The sequence below is a fragment of the Mustela putorius genome, unplaced genomic scaffold, assembly GCF_011764305.1.
Source record: "Mustela putorius furo isolate JIRA1106 unplaced genomic scaffold, ASM1176430v1.1 tig00003859_pilon_pilon_pilon, whole genome shotgun sequence".
NCBI classification, from domain to species: Eukaryota; Metazoa; Chordata; class Mammalia; order Carnivora; family Mustelidae; genus Mustela; species Mustela putorius.
In genome coordinates, this window is record NW_025422011.1 from 1010671 (window position 1) to 1030537 (window position 19867).

The following is a 19867-nucleotide window of genomic DNA, read 5'->3' on the forward strand; positions in this document are numbered from 1 at the left end:
TATACACACTGAGAACTTGAAAAGATGTAATCACTTCTGTCAGCTCCCAGTGTTGGAGTGTTACAGGGACTACAGTAGGATCTATGTGTGTGCTGTGATACACTGGGAGCAATTTCTCATGTGCTCCTTCCCCTTCAAGTCCCCTTCTCTACAGTATCTGCTCACAGTAGTGCTCCAAAGGGTGCGTTGGAGGTTTTGCTAAGACAATAACACCAGGTGTATGGGGTTCTGTTTGCATAATATATTTTGCTTATTGTAATCGGTCCCAGCTCATTAAAGCTATGCAGGTAGCTTCTTCTCCTCCTCTTGTATTTCTTATATATTTGTAGGGAGGGGAGGATTCAGTACATCTTACTTCTTTTGGAAGCCCCCCAGACAACGTATTTGTGTGAGCAAATTTGGCTTTAGTGTGTGGGCCTGTAACATTAATCCAGAGATTGCAAAATAACCTTCAGGTATGTTTATTTGACCTTTACAGTGTTTCTAAAAATTTCAGTTTTTTTCCAGTTAAGTCCAGATTTCTGGATTCTGTTGGAAAAAAAAAATATTAGAAGATCCGGCTTGTAGTCCTACGAAATAACTAACAGTAGGAATTGAGTAGTTATTGCCCCTTTAGTCAGGCATGGAAGTTTCTTTGTGCCTTAATCTGCACTGGGCTGTTATTTATGTTTCTTAACTTAATTTGAGTTTCATGTTTGTAACCTCTGCATTAGCTCAAATAAATCATGTTGTTGGTTTTGTGTTGGCAAATTTTTTTTTTAATAAAAAGATTATATTTATTTATTTGAGAGAGAAAGCAAGTGAACAGGAGTGAGGGTGAGGGTGGTGAGGGCAGAGGCCAAGGGAAAAGCAGACGCCTCGCTGAGAGGGAGTCTGACACATGGGTCTCAATTCCAGGACCCCGAGATCATGACCTGAGCTGAAGGCTTAACCGACTGGGCCACCCAGTCACACCTCCTCCCCCCCTTTTTTAAAGTGGGCTCCATGCCCAGCGTGCACAACCCTGATATTAAGGGTCCCATCCTCTGTCAACTGAGCCAGCCAAGTGCCTGGGTGGGCAGGTGCCCTACCACTTAGCTTCACCTGGGGGAGGCACGGGGTGGGCATTGCACTATCCTCTTCTCTAATCAACTGCTCCTGCCTAATTCACCCACAAGGGGTCCCCTGCTGGCTGTTGGCTGATGTGCTGACAGCCCCCCTCACCTGAGAAGCTGCCTGACTTTTTTAATAGCAACAATTAATAAACTCCTCCTCTGTTTCCAAAGAGGGAAAGTGGGGGTGCCAGGCTTATTTGCTGGCTGGGTCACACTTTAGTGAGCAGCTTTCTGTTATGTCAGGTTATGCAGTCTGAAAGTAACCTTGCTTTGTTGATGGACTGTGTGAGATCTTGGAGAAGAATGTTAACGCCTCTCCATGTGGACAGAGCACTTTAGGTAGAGGGGTGGGTTCCAGCGAAAAGGCTGCTTGGGTGCCACCTGCCAGGAAATTAAAATCAAGTTAGAGCAGGAGTTAGAGAAGAGAATTGTAATAATAAAAGAATCAAAGGCTGACGCATGACCTTGTCATAAAAAGAGAATCAATCACAGTTTGTTAACATTGTGCTCTTTTCCTTTGCTGCATCAGAGGGTATGAGTGTGAATCTTTTTACCTTTCTTACTTTTTTCCTCCCCTACACATGTTCACATACATTTCTCAGTTTTCCTTTCTCTTCCTGCTGTCTCCTTGGATCACTTCACCTCAGCAAGGTGGCTTTTATCCTTTCTCTGTTCTGCTGGCAAATGTGACCTTCCCCCTTTTTTGGTCTGTCTTATTATAAAAAACACATCAATTTACCCTCTTAGTTTTTAAATGTACAGTATGGTTAAGTGTATATACATAGAGTTGGACAACGGATCTCTACAACTTTTCTTTTTGCATGAGTGGAACACTATACTCTTTCAACAATTTTTAATCCTCCCCACCCCCCATCCCTGAAAACTGCCACTCTGTTTTCTTTTCTGTTGTTATGCCCCAATAATGGGTCCGTGATTAAAGGAGCGAGACTGATACAAAGCGAAGGTCAAGCAAAGCTTTATTTCACGCCAAGCATCAAGAATCTAACCGAACGTTCGGGGCCGCACCTCTTACAAGAGAGGGCGACCCTTCTCTGTTTCACAGACTAGCTTTTAAGGGCAAAGGCCATGCGGTCAGGCCTGGCCACGCACAGGTGGCCAATGAGATTGTAACACACACAGGAAACTCCACAGTGATGCTAGGTGACCAACTGAGTTACAATTTATCCTAGTAGACATTTGACCCAGCCTGTTACACCTTGACTGGGATTGGCGCCCAAAAGGCTCCCAAAGGGCAGGGCCCATACTCCTTGGTAACCAGGGAGACAGTATGCATCCCCCCCACTGATCGGATATCTCCACCTGGCCTGACCCACCTTTGTATCTGGGCTTTGTTACCTGTAAATCCCTGGGGGAAGGGGAGCAGGGACAGTTTCTAAATAGATACTTATACTGTAAGTTTGATTACTTTAGAAACCTCTTGTAAGAGGAGTCATGCAGTATTTGTCTTCCCGTAATTGGCTTATTTCACTTAGTATAATGTCCTCAGGGTTCATCCATGTTGCAGCATATAAGAGGTTCACTTCTTTTTAAAGGCTGAGTAATACTCCACTGTATACACATTTTCTTTATCCATTCATCTGTCAATGGACATTTAGGTTGCTTCCACATCTTACCTATTGTGAGTAATTCTGCAGTGAACATGGGTGGACAAATATTTCAGATTTCATATATTTCAGATCTTGTTTTCAGTTCTTTTGCAAATACACTCAGGAGGAAGATTGCTGGATCATATGGTAGTTCTATTTTTGATTTTTTTTGAGAAGCCTCTATACTGTTTTTCACAGTGGCTACATCATTTTACAGTCCCACCAGCAATGTGCCAGTGTTCTAATTTCTCTACATCCTCACCAACATTGTGATTTCCTGTTTTTTTGGCAGTGCCCATCCTAATGGGCATGAGGTGGGGATCTCATTGTGCTTTGATTTGCATTTCCTGATGATGAATGATGTTCAGGATCTTTTCATATGCTTGCTGTCCATCTGTAGATTTTTTTTAAAAGATTTATTTATTTGAGAGTGTGAGAGAGAGAGAATGAGAGAGCACATGGGGGGAGGGGCAGAGGCAGAGGGAGAAGCAGTCTGATATGGGACTCGATCCCAGGACCCCGGGATCATGACCTGAGCCAAATGCAGATACTTAACCTACTGAGCCCCCCAGATGCCCTGTAGATTTTTTTTTTTTTTAAGATTTATTTATTTTAGAGACAGAAAACATGTGTGCATGGGGAGGGGAGGTGGAGGAGAGTGATAGAGGGAAAGGGAAAGAGAATCCCAAGTAAACTTCCTGCTGAGCATGGAGTCCAAGACAGGGCTTGAGATCATGACTTGAGCTGAAATCAAGAGTTGAATGCTTAACTTACTGAGCTACCCAGGTGCCCCCCAATTTGTGTATCTTCTTTGGATAAATGTCTGTTCAAGTCCTTTGCCCATTTTTTAATGTTTTTTTGTGGTTGTTGTTGTTAAATTGTAGGAGTTCTTAATATATTCTGGATAGTAACCCCTTATTTGGTAGTTTGCAAATATTATGTCCTATTCAGTAGATTACCTTTTTACTCTTTTGAATGTTTCCTTTGATGCGTATAAATTTTTTAAGTTTTACACAGCACCATTTGTCTTTGTTTTTGTTGCCTGTGCTTTTGGTATCATATCTAAGAAATCATAGTTCTTCTGGTGTTGTAAAGCTTTCCCCTGTGTTTTTGTTTGTTTGTTTGTTTCTTTTTGTTTGTTTTTCCCCCCGTGTTTTCATAGCTTCAGGTCTTACATTTAGGTCTTTTTTTTTTTTTATTTTTAAGATTTTATTTATTTAATTGAGAGAGAAAGCACAAGCAGTAGGGAGGGGTAGAGGGAGAGGCAGACTCTGCTGAGCAGGAAGCTGACACACTAATCCTAAGACCCTGCGATCATGACCTGAGCAAAAGGCAGATGCTTAATGAACTGAACCATCTAGGTACCCTTACATTTAGGTCTTTAATCCATTTTGAGTTAATATTTATGTGTGGTGTAAGGTAAGGGCCACCTTCATTCTTTTGCATATGGATAGCCAGTGTTCCCAGTGCTATTTGTTGGAGAAACTGTCAATTCTCCATTTTCTATGTGGTCTTTTTTTTTTAAATAGGCTAGATGCCCTACGTGGGGCTTGAAGAGTCTCATTCTCTTTCTGAGCCAGCCATGCACCCCACCATTGCCTGTGGAGTCTTGACAACTTTGTCAAAAAGATCATTCGACCACTTACACAAGGGTTTATATCTGGGCTCTCTCTATTCTATTCTGTGTGCCTGCCTTTATACCAGTACCATTCTGTTTTGATTACTGTAGTTTTGTAATATATTTTGATATAAAGACGTGTCAGGCCTCCAGCTTTGTTTTGCTTTCTCAGGATTGTTTTGGCTATTTCACTATAAGTTAACTAAGTGGACTTTGAATAAAAACTTAAAAAAAAAAAGAAAAGATTGCTTTGGCTGTTGGTCCTTTGAGATTCCACATGAATTTGGGTTTGTTTGTTTTTTTCTCTTTCTGTAAAAAATGCCAATGGAATTTTGGTAGAGATTACATTGAATCTGTAGATTGCTTTGGGTAATACGGACATTTTAACAATATTAAGTCTTCTAATCCCTGAACCTGGGATGTCCTGCCATTTTTTTTTTTTAAGATTTTATTTATTTATTTGACAGAAATCACAAGAGGCAGGCAGAGAGAGAGGGGGAAGCAGGCTCCCCACTGAGCAGAGAGCTTGATGCGGGACTCGATCCTAGGACCCTGGGATTATGACCTGGACTGAAGGCAGAGGCTTTAACCCAGTGAGCCACCCAGCTGCCCCTGTCCTGCCATTTATTTGTGCTTGCTTTACTTTCTTTCAGCAGTGTTCTGTAGCTTCAGTGTGCAAGTCTTTCAGCTCTTTGATTAAGTTTATTTCTAAGTATTTTATTCTTTTTGATGCTGTTGTAAACAGGACCATTTTCTTAATTTCCTTTTCAGCAAATGTAATTCTTTTAAAATTAAAACAAGAAGGAACTTTTTTTTCTTTTAAATTTCTCCAATCTAGTGTCTTCCTAGAAGTCCAGCAGTCTTCTCTGCATGGTTTTCTGATTCTTTTCACATTTGTCTCTTACAAGTTCTCAGAAAGAATTAAGGCAGAAGCTGGGCTGATCATTTTTCTTAGCTCCTTGAAGACCAAGGAGCGTGGTTCTAATATTCATCCTAACAGAGTTAGGATGTTTTTGACTTTTTTAGTCCTTCGTAGAGCCACTGAATTTGGCAGTTGTGTTAGATGGTATTGTTTTGGATATGATGAGGTCATAAAGTTGGGGTAGATATATCAGAATGTGTTTATTGTGAGCTCTTTGGGTGATGGTTCTTAAAGGGTGGTTCCTAGAGTAGGGGCATCAGCATCTTCTGGGAACTCATTAGAAATACAAGTTCCCAGGCTCACCCCAGATTTACTGAATCAGAGACTTGGAGTGGGAAGCCATACAATCTGCATTTTTAGCAAGCTCTTAGGTGGTTTTGATACACACTTAAGTTAAAGAGCATGATTTTAAACCACCTAGGAACTCTTTCAACACCATACCACTGCTCCCCCAGATCTTTTTAGTGTACTAAGATCCCTTGCGTTATTCATCACCTTTTATTTTTCCTTTTGCTCTTGTCCCATGTGATGCAATGTTGCTTTAACTCTCACAGTCTCCTTCTCTCTTGTAACGTGCACTAATAGAATTATATGGAGTTGAACAACACTGGATTCAATTTCTGGCTCTGTTGTGTGACCTTGGATAGTTAAGTAGCCTTTTTGAAGGTCCATTTTCTCAATTGGAAAATTATGTGAGGGTTAAATGAATTAAGCACCAGTTGCTTTTGCAAGTTTAGATGCTCAAGAAATACCTGCTCTTTTTTCCCTTTGTCCTATTACTCTGCTCAAAATACAAAACAAAACAAAAACCTTTGCCGTGGCATATTGCCTGCAGATTTTAAAATTTTTAAAGCTTCAGGCTTTATGGGGTATCTGAAATCTCATCATATAAAATTGGAATAAACCAAGTTCATAAAAAAGTGAGGTGCCTATAGTATACGTACTGCCAAAGTGAGCATGTGAGGTGTCTATAAAGGGTGAATAAGGAATGGTTATTAAGTTATAGCTGGTGCTAGTTACTTCTATTAGTCACTTGCAGTGGATATAGTGAAGTTTTATATTAGAAAGTTCAGTAATACCAAAAGTAATTTGGACCATAGCAAGAGAATAGGATATTATCTTCATATCTCTCTCTCTTCTTTTTTTTTGGGGGGGGGGGTAGACTCTACGCCTAGCCTTAAGCCCATCACAGGGCTTAAATTCAGTCCTTGAGATTAAGACCTGAGTTGAGGGGCGCCTGGGTGGCTCAGTGGGTTAATGCCTCTGCCTTTGGCTCGGGTTATGATCCCAGGGTTCTGGGATCAAGCCCCGCAATCAGGCTGTCTGCTTGGTGGGGAGCCTGCTTCCCTCTCTCTCTGCCTACTTGTGGTGTCTGTCTGTCAGATAAATAAGATAAAATCTTAAAAAAGTAAACAACAAAAAGACAAAACCTGAGTTGAGATCGAGTCAGACTGTTTTACCGACTGAGCCATCCAGGTGTCCCTTTCTTTCACTCTTTTATAGTAATTTGTGTAGAAGAAACTGGTCTTGCCTCATGTAAAGGGGGGGGAGCATAAATAGCCTTAATTTCCCAAATTCTAGGGCCACCTTCTACATTAAGGGGGAGCTATCCAGGGCAGAAGTGGGTTTCAGAAAGATAGACTCTGGCTGGGGTAGGGAGGAGAGTAGTACATCTTTCTAAATTGACATTGACAATACCAGAACTTTGTGCTTTGGACCCTGTGAGCAAGTTTGCACTGAGTTTTAGTGTTTATTATCTGTTTCCAGATGTCTTGTTTGGTGGTTTGTTTTGGAGCCAAGGTTCCTTTGAGTACAGATATGAGTACTTCAGGCTTGTAGTTAACTTCACAGACTAAGTTCTAATGCCACAGTTGGGATTGGCTTGAAAGTTCTACAAAATCAGGGCCCCTGTGTGGCTTAGTGGTTAAGCATCTGCCTTTGGCTCTGGTCATGATTCCAGGTTCCTGGGATCAAGACTCAGGTTGGTCTTCGTGCTCCACAGGAGGCCTGCTTCTCCTTCTCCCACTCCCCCTGTTTGTGTTCTCTCTCTCGCTGTGTCTCTCCCTGTCAAATAAATAAATAAATAAAATCTTTTAAAAAAAAAGTTCTACAAGATCAGAAACTATTTCATTCATTTGTTGATGTATAATAAACCACACAGCAAAACTTAGTGACTTAAAATAACAATTTTGTTACCTTCCATTGTTCTTTGGGTGGACTGGGCTCAGATGGGAAGTTCTGTTGGTCTTGCCTGGGGTCTGTCTAGAGTCACCTGGAGGCTCAGGTGGAACGGCTAGTCCTCTCCCTCTTCCTATAGTCTCAGGGACACCTCTCTCCATGTGCTTTTCCAGCCAACTAGCCAGACTTTTTACTTAGCAGCTTAAGGCTTCCCAAAGCGACAGTTCCAAGAAGGAGGAATGGAAGCTGTCAGTTGTCTTAAAGGCTAGGGCCAGAACTGGCACAGCTTGCCACATTCTCTTGGTTAAAACAAGAACAGACTTGTCTAGATTCAGTGTGGGAGGAGACCATACAAGGACAAGAATACTAAGAAGTATGGTTCTTTGGGGTCCGTTTTTGGAGACTACTACAGGAACCATATCTATTTTATATATGAATATATAGTGACAATAAGTACTTGGGATTTGAATCAGTGTTTGGATGGACTGACAGATTGATGGATAAATGACTGCTCTTACCAATTTGAGTGAGGTTCATGTGATTCTTAGGTTTCAGGTACCCACCCATGTTTATGCCTCTACAGTAGTCATCCTTCTCGACACATGTTTTCTTTGTGGGAAGCCACCTTTTTAGGCATAGTGATGTGGGTGACCCGAGTGCATTATATTCCCTGCAGACACTTTGGGAGTTTTAATACCAGGGAGAAAAGAATAATTGTGTGAACTGTGTGGTGGCTACTGTACTTTACATATGTTCCTATTTATAGCAACCTTGTGGAATAGGGATTTCCTTTTAAATTTGGACATTGATAAGATAATGGACTTGCCCAAGGTCACATAGTGAGTAAGTGACATGAGATGATGAATTTAGTATGTATTCTCGGGTTTCCTGACTGGCTTATTTAAAAGGTGTGTGACTCCTGATCTCATGGTTGTGGGTTTGAGCCCCACGTTGGGTGTAGAGATTATTTAAATAAATAAACATAAATAAAAAAATAAAAATAAACTTCATTCTCATTCTGAAGCTAAAACACTGACTTGTGTCCTTTACTAATTATTCAGAGTTTCCCTTGATTAGTCTCAGACCATTAAGATATATCAGAGGGGTTTCAACAGCAGCTAATAGCATTAATATTTGGCTGTGTAATTCTTTATTGTGGGAGTCTGTGCTATGGTATTGTAGGATGTTGAGCACTGTCCCTGACCTTTATGCACTAGATGCCAGTGCACTCTCCCCACCCATTTGCAACAACTGTGTCTCTAGACATTCCCGTATGACCCCTGGGGAGATTCCCTCCCATTGAAAAGTTATTTCATGATTTGTTGTCCTTCAGTTTTTCCTGTTTTTGTTTTTTTTTTAAATGATTTCTCACAAGGAACTGGCAGTGTCTTCAAACCACCTCATTCTTGTAATAGTATTGCCTGGTTCTCCACCCGTGTTCCACTCCCCCTCCCACGTAGGCTCTGTGCTGGGCGTGGAGCCCAAGGCAGGGCTTGAACTTGCCGCAGGGCTTGAATTCAGAACACTAAGATCAAGAGTTGGATGCTTAGCCCCGGAGCCACCCAGGCGCTTCTGCCTGCTTCTGATGGTCTTGAGTCCTGCCTTTCTTTCATTGCCTCTCTCTTTTGCCTTGTCTTTTTGCTTTTGTTTGTGATTTCCCTATATCAAATGCAGCTGGACAGAAGTGGTATTTGTAAGGACTTTTTTTTACACAGGTATCAATTTAGCAGGCATTCAGATCTCTGAGATTATATGCATTCGTGTAGTGGAAAAAGGCAGTGTACATTTTCTAATTATGGTAGGGGGGAAAGGCATAATATTTAGTAAGCTGAGAATTAAATGGCTTCCAGGCTCCACAGAGTTAATCTTCAGGGTAGTGTTTGATTGACATGCTAGAGGATGGTAATGTGCAATTCTTTTGGGGAACGGGGGAGGAGAGTAGAAATTGCAGTTTCTCTACTAATTGTACCTTAGGTGTCATTTATGACAATTTCATGTTGTCTAGACAGAGGGAAATGGTAGAGAAATTATTCTAGTGGAGTCAAATGCGGGGTCCAAAAAGAATCCAGAAGGTTGTGAAAGTCAGGATCAGAGTGGAAGGACAAGTAATATACCCCAGAGGCAAATCAGTGAAAATCAGATGTCACTAAGAGAAGCTGCTCAGGATGAACCCAGAGTGTAAGAAAGTGATTGTACTCTGAGCTTTGTATTTGCTCAAGGGCTAACAGTGGATTGTTTGGGGGCCCAGCTGGAGTCTCTGCCCCTGTCTATTTCTGTAGACTCCAGGAACCTCATTACTTGCACAGACATGAGCCGAGAAGGCTTCCTCTTTGCCTCTGGTTAGTAAATGCTCCAGTCTGCCATGTATTCCTTTTTCCTCATTCTCTTGGAAGGCTTCATTTACTAACACTCTTTGCCCTACTGATGTTGGCCCTAAGGTTTTGCTTCATATTACAATATATAGTGTTTACAGTATATCAGGGTCAGTGGCCTGTCATTTAAGAACAGTTGGCCTTGGTCAAGGGTTTTTTAAATTTCAGGTTAGGAATAGAAATGTGAAAAATCATCTAGGAGGAAGTGTATGGGTTAGCTGTTATTGAAACAGTAAATGGTTTCTACCCAATATATTCTTTCTAGAATTAGTTGGTATAGAGATCCTTTTTTTGGAATTATCTTTTATTCTGAATAAAAGTAGTGGGAAAATTAGGATTATTGGATTTTTTAAATCTCTTCTTGATTTTGGAGGAAACCAGTCAATTAGGATGCACTGCCTCTTAATTAAAATCTAAACCTGTATATCACAGCTGTTGCTTGTCTGGGTATGTGTGAGTATCAGAACTAACCGTGGAACTTGGCATTGATATGCTCTTACTCATCCTTTGGTGAAAAGTCCCTGATCTAAATTTCTAATTTAAAAAAGTCTGTGGTCTATGAGCAGACCTTCCAAGTCTTTTAGAGAAAATGAATTTGGAGACAGAGTAAACAGGGCCACGTAGATCACCTTGGGCCTTTGTTCAGATGCTGACGAAAGTGAGTTTTTATTATTAAATTGAAATTTTATAATTAGAGTGTAATGTGTTGAGGATATACAAAAGCTAAGCATAGTGCCAACCAGTCATTTTATAATTGTATCAAAAATAACCACCTAGGGGCGCCTGGGTGGCTCAGTTGGTTAAGCGACTGCCTTCGGCTCAGGTCATGATCCCGGAGTCCCGGGATCGAGTCCCACATCGGGCTCCCAGCTCTATGGGGAGTCTGCTTCTCCCTCTGACCTTCTCCCCTCTCATGCTCTCTCTCTCAAATAAATAAATAAGAAATCTTTAAAAAAAAAAAAAAACCACCTAGGGCACCTCTGTGGCTCATTTGGTTAAACATCCAACTCTTGATCTCAGCTGAGGTCTTGATCTCAGGGTAGTTAAGTTCAAGCCCTGTGTTGGGCTCCACACTGGTCATGAAGCCTGATTAAAACAAACAAAACACCTACAAGACAGTTAGCAGAGGGTCGGATATTCCCAGAGGGGTCTGGCTGACTTCTCAGGTAAGACTTTTGTATAACTGGATACACAGTTGTGTACCGAATGTTTCCAGCTTCTTTCTTTTGGTATCTGTGATTATGTTGAGCTTTGATGTTTTACCATCTGTCTCTCGCTGTACAGGGGCATTGAGGAATACGTTAATGTTTTATAAAGACATTCTGGGGAAACTCATTGTTTTGAGCCCCATGAATTGTTTATGCTTGATGATGGTAAGATAAGGTCCATCCATTGGACAGGCATGGTGAGCTCTTTCTTGGTATGTCTGTTTTTTCCTGATGTCAGCCTTTTCGCTGTGCCACCTTGCCTTGTTCTAACCCACAGCAGGGGCAGGAATTGCCTGCCAGGCTCCACTGGCAACAGCATCGTGCTATAAGTGGACCCCTAGAACTAGGGGGCCCTGCAGTGATCAGATGAGTGCCTATCGTTGGATAACTTAAACGATAATTGCCAGTGTGTGAAATGGGGAGGCTTGGATGCCTCCGCTTTAAAGCAGAGATGTCAATTTGGAAATCATAATAGAGGTGTCATTTCAGAACACACAATTATTTTTTTTATGAAGAATAAGGGCTTGTCATCTCCCAGCCCAGGCATGCGCCAAGGCAGAGATTGGAGGCTTGTAGAGCAAGATTCAAAAATGCAGAAGGCAATAGTGCATCCAAGTTCCTTTGGCCCCATGCCGCCCTATCCCCCTGAAAACATTGCCCTCTTTTAGCAATATACCATCCTGGAGCTTCTGTGGTAGTTTCCCAGGCAAGTAGCCAGCCTCTGACTTTATGATTTAATAAGCCTCCCAGGGACCAGGCTGCCTTGCATTTATCGTCCCGATAAAACTATGTCAGCACTTTAACCTGAGTAGCTTAAGTGACCAGAGGGATAAAGGGTGATGTAAGCAGTTTCTGAAGACCTTATTCCTTCAGGAATTTCAGTGTGAGTTTTTGGATATCTAGCAACCTTGTCTGAATGTCATGGGGTCAGTGAGGGCAATCAGATGTGTCTTCTTGCTTGTTCTTCCAAATCTACTTAGGACTGCTCGTTTATTCGTAGGCTTTTATTGGTCTCTTATTACATGTTAATTAGGAGTTTTAATGGGGACAGAAAGATGACTTGGACTCAGTACATGCTTTCATGTGGCTTATAGTCCAGTAGCAGAGACAAAACATAGGTAATGATAGTACATGGTGACTTGTCAGAGGCCTTTTTTTTTTTTTAAGATTTTATTTATTTATTTGACAGAGACAGCGAGAGAGGGAATGTAAGCAGGGGGAGTGGGAAAGGGAGAAGCAGGCTTCCCAAAGAGCAGGGAGCCCAATGCAGGGCTCTATCCCAGGACTCTGGCTTCATGACCTGAACTGAAGGTAGACGCTCAACAACTGAGCCACCCAGGTGCCTCTTGCAGAGGCCTTTTAAGACAGGTTTCAAAACCAGTGGGGTCTTTGGGAAGAGAGTGTGAACTTTTGGATGGAGGAGTCAGATGTTTGAGTTTTGAAGGATTTTTTTTTTTTTTAAGATTTCATTCATTTATTTGACAGAGATCACAAGTAGGCAGAGAGAAAGAAGGAGAAGCAGGCTCCCCGCTGAGCAGAGAGCCCGATGCAGGGCTCTATCCCAGGACCCTGAGATCATGACCTGATCCGAAGGCAGAGGCTTAACCCACTGAGCCACCCAGGTGCCCCGAGTTTTGAAGGATTTTTAAAGGCAGAAACGGGAAAAGGAACTTTCCAGTAAGAAGCAATGGCCAACCTAAATACCTAGATGAGATGAGGGTGTGTTTAGTTTCAGCTAGAGCAGTGCTTCTCAAAGTGTCTGTGGAGTTTTCTCTGTGACATGTAACGAGGTTATCCCTCTGGTTGTTAATGGAATGTGTGCTTGTGTTAAGAATGTCTCAATTTTAATTTCAAATGTAAATATTAATAGATAAAACCCATATAAACAAAAGCTCGTTGGGGTCCTCACTAATTTTTAAGAGTGTTAAAGGAGTTCTGAGACCAAAAAGGTTGAAATCCACCAGGCTAGAGTATGTTATATATCCATAAGAAATGAGAAATTCCGCTACAGAGCTTTGGAACGAAGCTGAGGAATTTAGATTTTATTTTCTAGGCAGAAGGGAGCTACTGGTTTTGGGTTTGCTCCCCTGAACTGAAGTAGCAGATATCACCCAGACATCAGAGTCAGGATGGGAAATTACCCTTTAGGCATGGGGCATCAGTGGCATCTTGAGGTCTTGGAGCAGGCTTTACATGTCATATAGATCACAGAGTCCCAGCAATTGATTTTTCCCAGTAATTAGAGGAGGTTTAAACATATTTATTTGCTTTAGGATATTGATTTTTGTCTGTGATCCAACAACTAGTTAAAAGAATATTTTCAGGATATAATTGTTGAGTAAGAAAGAGTTGCCACGGGCTTATTCATTCTGTCTAAACATGTATAAAGGTACCATACTTTCTGTTTCTCAACTCTGATATCCGTTGGATTTGAAATGAAAGTTCTTTTCGTTCAGATGACCCATCTCATCTGCCCTGATAGCTTTGTTCTTTTCCAGAGCTTTCTTCCACTATTTTTTTTTTTGTTTTCCTAGTCATCAAAGGATATAGTAGAACTAGGGATCCCACTTGTGCATAATCAGAGTATTAATCAGGAAAGGAAGAAATAGCTGTAGTCATTTAAAATGTTAGGAATTTTACAGCCTGAAGTGTGTCTCTGTTGAGTAATGATTTTATCAGGGTTTAATATTAATTTTTGATGACTTTAGTGTATAATACTTTGATTTTGTGTTTTTCTGTTCCGTTTCTTAGTGACTTCACTTTATCTTTCAAGGGATTTTATATAAGCAAATATTTTAAGAGCAGGGGGTGGGCAGATTTTTTTCTGTAAAGGAGCAGGTAGTGAGTATTTTAAGCATGTTCCTTTCAGGATTAACTCTGCCTTGCCAGCTCCAAAACAGCCACAGACAATATATAAAGGAGTGGATTGTGGCCATGTTTGAATAAAACTTTATTTATAAAAACAGGCAGCTAGCTTGGGGCCTCTAGTTTACCAAACCTGCCATAGGGCATTAGGGCAACTTACTATTTTAAGAAATCCTTTATAAGAAGTGAGTAATTCTGGGCGCCTGGGTGGCTCAGTGGGTTAAGCCGCTGCCTTCGGCTCAGGTCATGATCTCAGGGTCCTGGGATCGAGTACCACATCGGGCTCTCCGCTTAGCAGGGAGCCTGCTTCCCTCTCTCTCTCTCTGCCTGCCTCTCCATCTACTTGTGATGTCTCTCTATCAAATAAATAAATAGACTCTTTAAAAAAAAAAAAAAGTGAGTAACTCTTTTGAAAATGAAGAGTTTTCCTTTTAGTTTTCAGCGATTTACTTTTCAGTTTTATATATTGAATGTTTTTAATTTTTTTGAATGTTTCTAATTTTGAAATAATTTCAGACTGGCAGAAAAGTTGCAAAAATAGTGCAAAGAATTCCCTTACACTCTTCACTCACATTCCCTAAATATTAGCATTTTACCACATTTGTGTTATTGTTCTCTCTCTTGCTCTATGTATGAGTATGGTTATACTTTTACATATTTATGGTTTTTATATTTATGTACTTGTACTTATTCTTTTAAATGTTTGGTTTTTATATTTATATATTTGTGTTTATTATATTCTGTCAGATGTTGGATTTTCTTAAAAGTAGGATATAGTTTGACAGAGCAGTGGTCTTCAGACTTGAAAAAAAACTTCTAGTAGTAGAAGGCTTTTGAGCAATTTGTGTGTGTGTGTGTGTGTGTGTGTGTGTTACAGATTATGGAAAGTTCTGATATTTTCTTTCTGTTCTCCAGTAGGTCAAAATAGCACCAACACCTGTGTATCTCAGTTGGACACCACTAGTACAGAGAATGAACCAGGCAAACTTGCAAAGAAAGAGGGTTTTTTTATGTGTGTTTTTTTCCTGTCAAGGGCTTCAGTGACTCTTCAAAATTGTGATTACAGGCAGAATGAAATGGTAGCTTCAAGCCTGAACAAGCTTGTCTGCGTCCCCCTCCTAAGCCCTACCTGATTTCGCATTATTGGGTTGCATGATAGATGGTTAAGTCAAGTCACATTTGTGGTGGCCAGAGAAGAAGGCACACAGCTGGCCTCTCGTCCCATTTTCTTATGTCATTTCTCCAGTGATGGCTGTTTGCAGGAAACTAACTGTAGGAGAAAAAGATCTTTGTTTGAAGTTCTTAGGAGTGGTGGTGACATTTACTCATCTGGTAGCTCTTGTTCTTTTGGTGTTCAACACCAATTGGAGAAGTCTTTTTTAGTCCTTCAGGGCGTACTTGCATCCTAACTGAAGAGAACTCCGTGTTTAATCAGTGGTAAGTGTGTGAGGGTGCTATTCATAGTAATTGGCTCTCTTGATTTTGTGTATTAGCAGTTAAAATGCCATATATATATGGCTTGCCAGTCCACTGTATTGCCTGGGGAGCCTAAATGGTGCCAGCAGATTTTGTAGTAAGTAGGCACAAGGGATGCATGTTCCAAAAGAACCTCATCAGGGACTCCCCAGAGACAAAGCTTAACATTTTGACTTTACCCTAATTTAAAGAAGTCTTTCTAATTAAGATAGGAAGTTAGGGTGGGAAGTAGACTTTGCAAGAGTATAAAATGGAATCATTTAAATTGAGATTATCTAATCCAGACTATTCTAGTTCAAGAATCTCCTTTACAGGTTCCTTAAAAAGTCATCTCATTTCTCTGAATACGGACACTGCCTTAGCATAGTAGTAGGGGGTAATACTGGCTTTGGCTTCCTAACTTAGCAGCATCATTTTCCAGAGGGAAGTACTTAAGAAAGATACATGTTTGTTACTCTGCAGGATGCTCCTTGCCAAAGGGCTTCTGCTTACTAAGCAGCCATTTGGAGAAGAACCTGATGGGGCTCAGCTATACTCAGGACTAAAAACTCCATGAGCCCTTTGGGATGGACGGACTTCTGGGTGTTCAGGGAAGTCAGTTGCTCCCAGATCTTGCTTCCATTCAACTCCTTCCCAGTTCCTACAGAACTAATTAATTAGTAGTGGACAAGTATTTATCTAAGATGGCATAAATGTACTGAATATATACTCTTCTCAAAATTTCACTTTTCTTCTTTTTCTAGTCTAGGTACCTCTCACTACCCCTTCCTCTCACAAACATTTTGTAGTTCAAGACTCAAAGACATGCCATTATTTTATGTGCCCCTAATGAAAGAAAAAAAAAAATCCTTCCAGTTTAACTGGGTCAGGGATGCCTGGTTGGCTCAGTCGGTTAAGCATGTGCCTTGGGCTCAGGTCATGATCTCAGGGTCCTGGAATTCAGCCCTGTGTTGGACTCCCTGCTCAGGGGCGAGTCTGCTTCTCCCTCTCCCACTGCCCCCCACCCCACTCCTGCTTTCTCTCTCTCTCAAATAAAATCTTTAAAAAAAAATAAACTTTTTATACAATTATTAGATGCATCCCAAAGTCAGACATGCTAAAATGGGAGGGTATCTCTTAGAATTGATGAAGCAGCATTTCTGCTGCTGTCAACAGTGGTATCATTGAAGATCCCAGACCAGAGAGATGTATTTTATTGCTTTCTTCTTCCTCTTGGTTACATTGGAATATTCTCTTCCTTCAGTGGTAGGACTACTTAAAGTGAATTGTGTGGGGAGGTATTAGGCCTTGTTTAGATAGAAAGCATCATTTAACCGTTGGTTGTTCTGGGCAGGAAAGGTAGCTAGCAAGCCAGCTTGACAGGACCTCTGCTGTATCTCTTCCCCAGGCTGTTGGGGGAAATGCTTTGGTGAGCTAGTTGCTGGGATAAAGTGACTGCACATGACTATACCTAAAGCCAGCTGGTTTTAATAACAGTGAATTGAATTAACTCAATTGGAAAAGATTGGTAGCTGCTGTCCTTATCCTGCAGATCTGCTTTAAAGAAGAGTCTGGCAGGGAGCCGGAGACCTGTTCCCGGGAGAGCCAGGCAAGATGCTGCTGGAAAGGAACAATATGCATTTCTTTTTGAGACCATTTCCTTTGAAACGTGTTCTGTGGCAGGATTTTGATTGGCTGCCAAGGCACATTTGAGTTGGGAAGCAGTGTGGCAGACATGGCAAACTTGGGGGTCCCTGGGCCACATTTATCAGATGTGTTTTAATTGACCCTGTACAAAGAGGGGGGAAAAACATTTTAGCTAAAATTTATCAGTCAGGAGATTTCATGGAAAAGTCCAGATTTCTGGCTTCCCTTAAACACAGGAAGAGCCGACAATACTGAGCATCATAGGTTGGTCTCACAGTGGAAACATGCACTTTTTACCTACATGCATTGTGGTTTGAAGCATTTCGGAGGTGACCTTCTCTGGAGTCCTGGTGCTGTCACTTAAATAGCCCTGTGCACAGTGCCATATACTTAACTTTTAGGCCCAGTGTTCTCATGTTTGTATAATAATGCCTACCTTGCAGTGATAGGTGAGTTTTAAGTAAGAAAATATATATGACGTGCTTAGTATTTGCCTGGCACCAAGAAAGTGCTCAATAAAATGTGGGTGTATCAACATGTGATCAGTTGAATTTATGATTGGGCTAGATTATGTAATTAAAGATTTTTGTCAGGTAAGCGAGCCTGAGGAGTACTTCTTCTCACAGAAAGGGTGTGGGCAGAGCAGAATGAGTAGAATATAAGGGGATGTGGATTAGGATAACGTGGAGAAACTGAACACCAAGATAAATGTTGGCACTACATGAATATCTCTGGGTATGCCTAATATTCCCCTCCTGTGTTGATCCCAACCTCCTTTTTGTCCTATTTCTCGGAGATACTGCAAATAGGAATAAGATCATGTCTCTGAAGCAGTTGTTCATTTCTCACAGAAGAGCAGTATTCAGCATAATACAGTGGCCATGTCCGGTGTGGGAGCGCTGTAGCTCATTTATTTGTGTCTCTAAGTACTTAGTTTGTAGGAAGGGTATAATCCCAGATAGCAGGTATTAGCTAGCTCCAAAGGGGGATATTATTTATTTCTCCCCCTATTTTTCCCGTATGAATGACCTCTGAGTTGGTAATTGACAGGGATTATTGCCATTTTTTTAATCTCTGCTAGGAGGCTGCTGGAGTCTTCCCTCATTTCATTATCCCGTTATGATGGAGCAGGATCCAGAGAGCACCCAATTTACCCAGACCCAGCGAGGTAAGGCCAAAGTGAGAAATGGCACTAGGTGGGAGGGAGGGGCTGCCCTTGGGGTTGCCAAGCTGTTGGAAGCCCCATTCTGTGCCTCTCTGGTCCTGGTGCTCTTTTACTCTTCAGTTACAGTTTTGAGACAGTTGGTTCAGGTGATGGGGAAGTGTTGCAGGTAAGTGAACAGAACCTCTGGTGGCAGAGGGTTGTGACTGAGCTCTTGTCCTTTGGGGCTCATTTCTGTAAGTGGGGCACTTAGAGGAGGGACCTGAGGAGGCCACTGGCAGAGTCACAGGATATGCCATTTTTGCTGATCAGGGAGGCTGTTGCCATTCAGATGGACAGTCAAAAGGGAAACAAGTAGTTATTAATAGGGAAATTACTTACAAATTAAAACTAACCGGCTAACAAATAATTCTCATTGCTCTCATTTGAGAGAAAATTTAGACTATCGAAAGGTAGAAGTCAGGCTCATTCAGATGTTCAGTTTTTGGATGTGACCTAAAGGAAGAGATGACTGACAAAAGGGTAACTAAATAAAATAAGTTGGCATTTTAATAAAGTGGTTTACCTTACACCAATCAGAAGATATTTGAAGAGTTCTCAAAGAGGTTAAAAAAGCACTTAGACAAATTCAGGGCCCACCCTTACCTGATACTGGGACTGAGGACCCAAGATGAGGTGTTGAGTTGATGTGTAACATTTATTTATAGTGAGCAGCCCTTTGGTGTTGTCACGGCCAGACTTACTGATTTCGTTAATGACCTAAGTAGGGGATAACCTTCACATTATTTAAGTAATACCGGAGCAAATGGTGAGACTTTGCCAAAAGAAAGAATAATTTTAATTGTGGGGTTGGCAAATTAACAGGTATAGGTTAGATAAAGCTAAATGAGCTTTGCTTTAGATTAAGAATTTCAAGTCTGGAAAGACCTGTAGACCAGTCTAGTTGATGCTAGGGATATTGAGTGATTTTGTTGTTGCCACAGTTATGTCATGATACTGAGCATTCTTTCTGAGAGACTAATGAATGAAAGGATCCCCCCATCACTTCCTTACTTCTTTTTCCATAACCCCAAAATGGCAAATCCAGGATCAGGGAGAATACGGGGAGGCAGCTGAGATGGTGATGACCAAACCAAGGAAGTTTATGTTAGTCTCTGGTCACACTTGAAAGCAATAAGCCGAGAATAAGAGAGGGAGATTTTATGCATCAATCTGATTACTCTGAAACACTGAGAAGAGAATTTCTTGCTATAAGAGTTTTTTAGGACAGCAATAGGAATCGCATCCCCAGAATTTTTTTTTTTTAAAGATTTTATTTATTTATTTGACAGACAGAGATCACAAGTAGGCAGAGAGGCAGGCAGAGGGTGAGGGGGAGCAGGCTCCCCGCCAAGCAGCGAGTCCAACTCGGGGCTCAATTCCAGGACCCTGGGATCATGACCTGAGCCAAAGACAGAGGCTTTAACCCACTGAGCCACCCAGGTGCCCCTCATCCCCAGAATTTTTAACCTGACAACATTTAACAGTGATCCTTAAAGACCATTATTTGTCCACCTTTCATGTAACAAATCTTTTTTACTCCCACTCAGATCCCTTTATGACAGAAAGTGTCATACTTTGTGGTGTTGCTATTTTTACATTTTCCCCTCTGAATACACAGTTAAGTTTTCTTTGGAGGAGAGGGTATTCTTCCTTGAAGAAAACTTGTGGATATATTTAAACATTTAAAATTTTTACTT

The 19867-nt window shown here is 41.3% G+C and overlaps 1 protein-coding gene across 10 annotated transcripts in view; it reads left to right on the forward strand.

Annotated features, from left to right (window-relative positions):
* AMBRA1 (autophagy and beclin 1 regulator 1) overlaps nucleotides 1-19867 on the forward strand; it is a 177187-nt gene that overhangs the window by 51000 nt on the left and 106320 nt on the right. For 6 of the 10 annotated variants that reach the window (XM_045065949.1, XM_045065946.1, XM_045065947.1 and 3 more), the window contains one exon: nucleotides 18048-18134. The exons of the other annotated variants lie outside the window; for them this stretch is intronic. In XM_045065949.1, the coding sequence (XP_044921884.1) occupies nucleotides 18048-18134 (87 nt within the window). The remainder of the gene's footprint in view (nucleotides 1-18047; nucleotides 18135-19867) is intronic. 10 annotated transcript variants of the gene reach the window in all.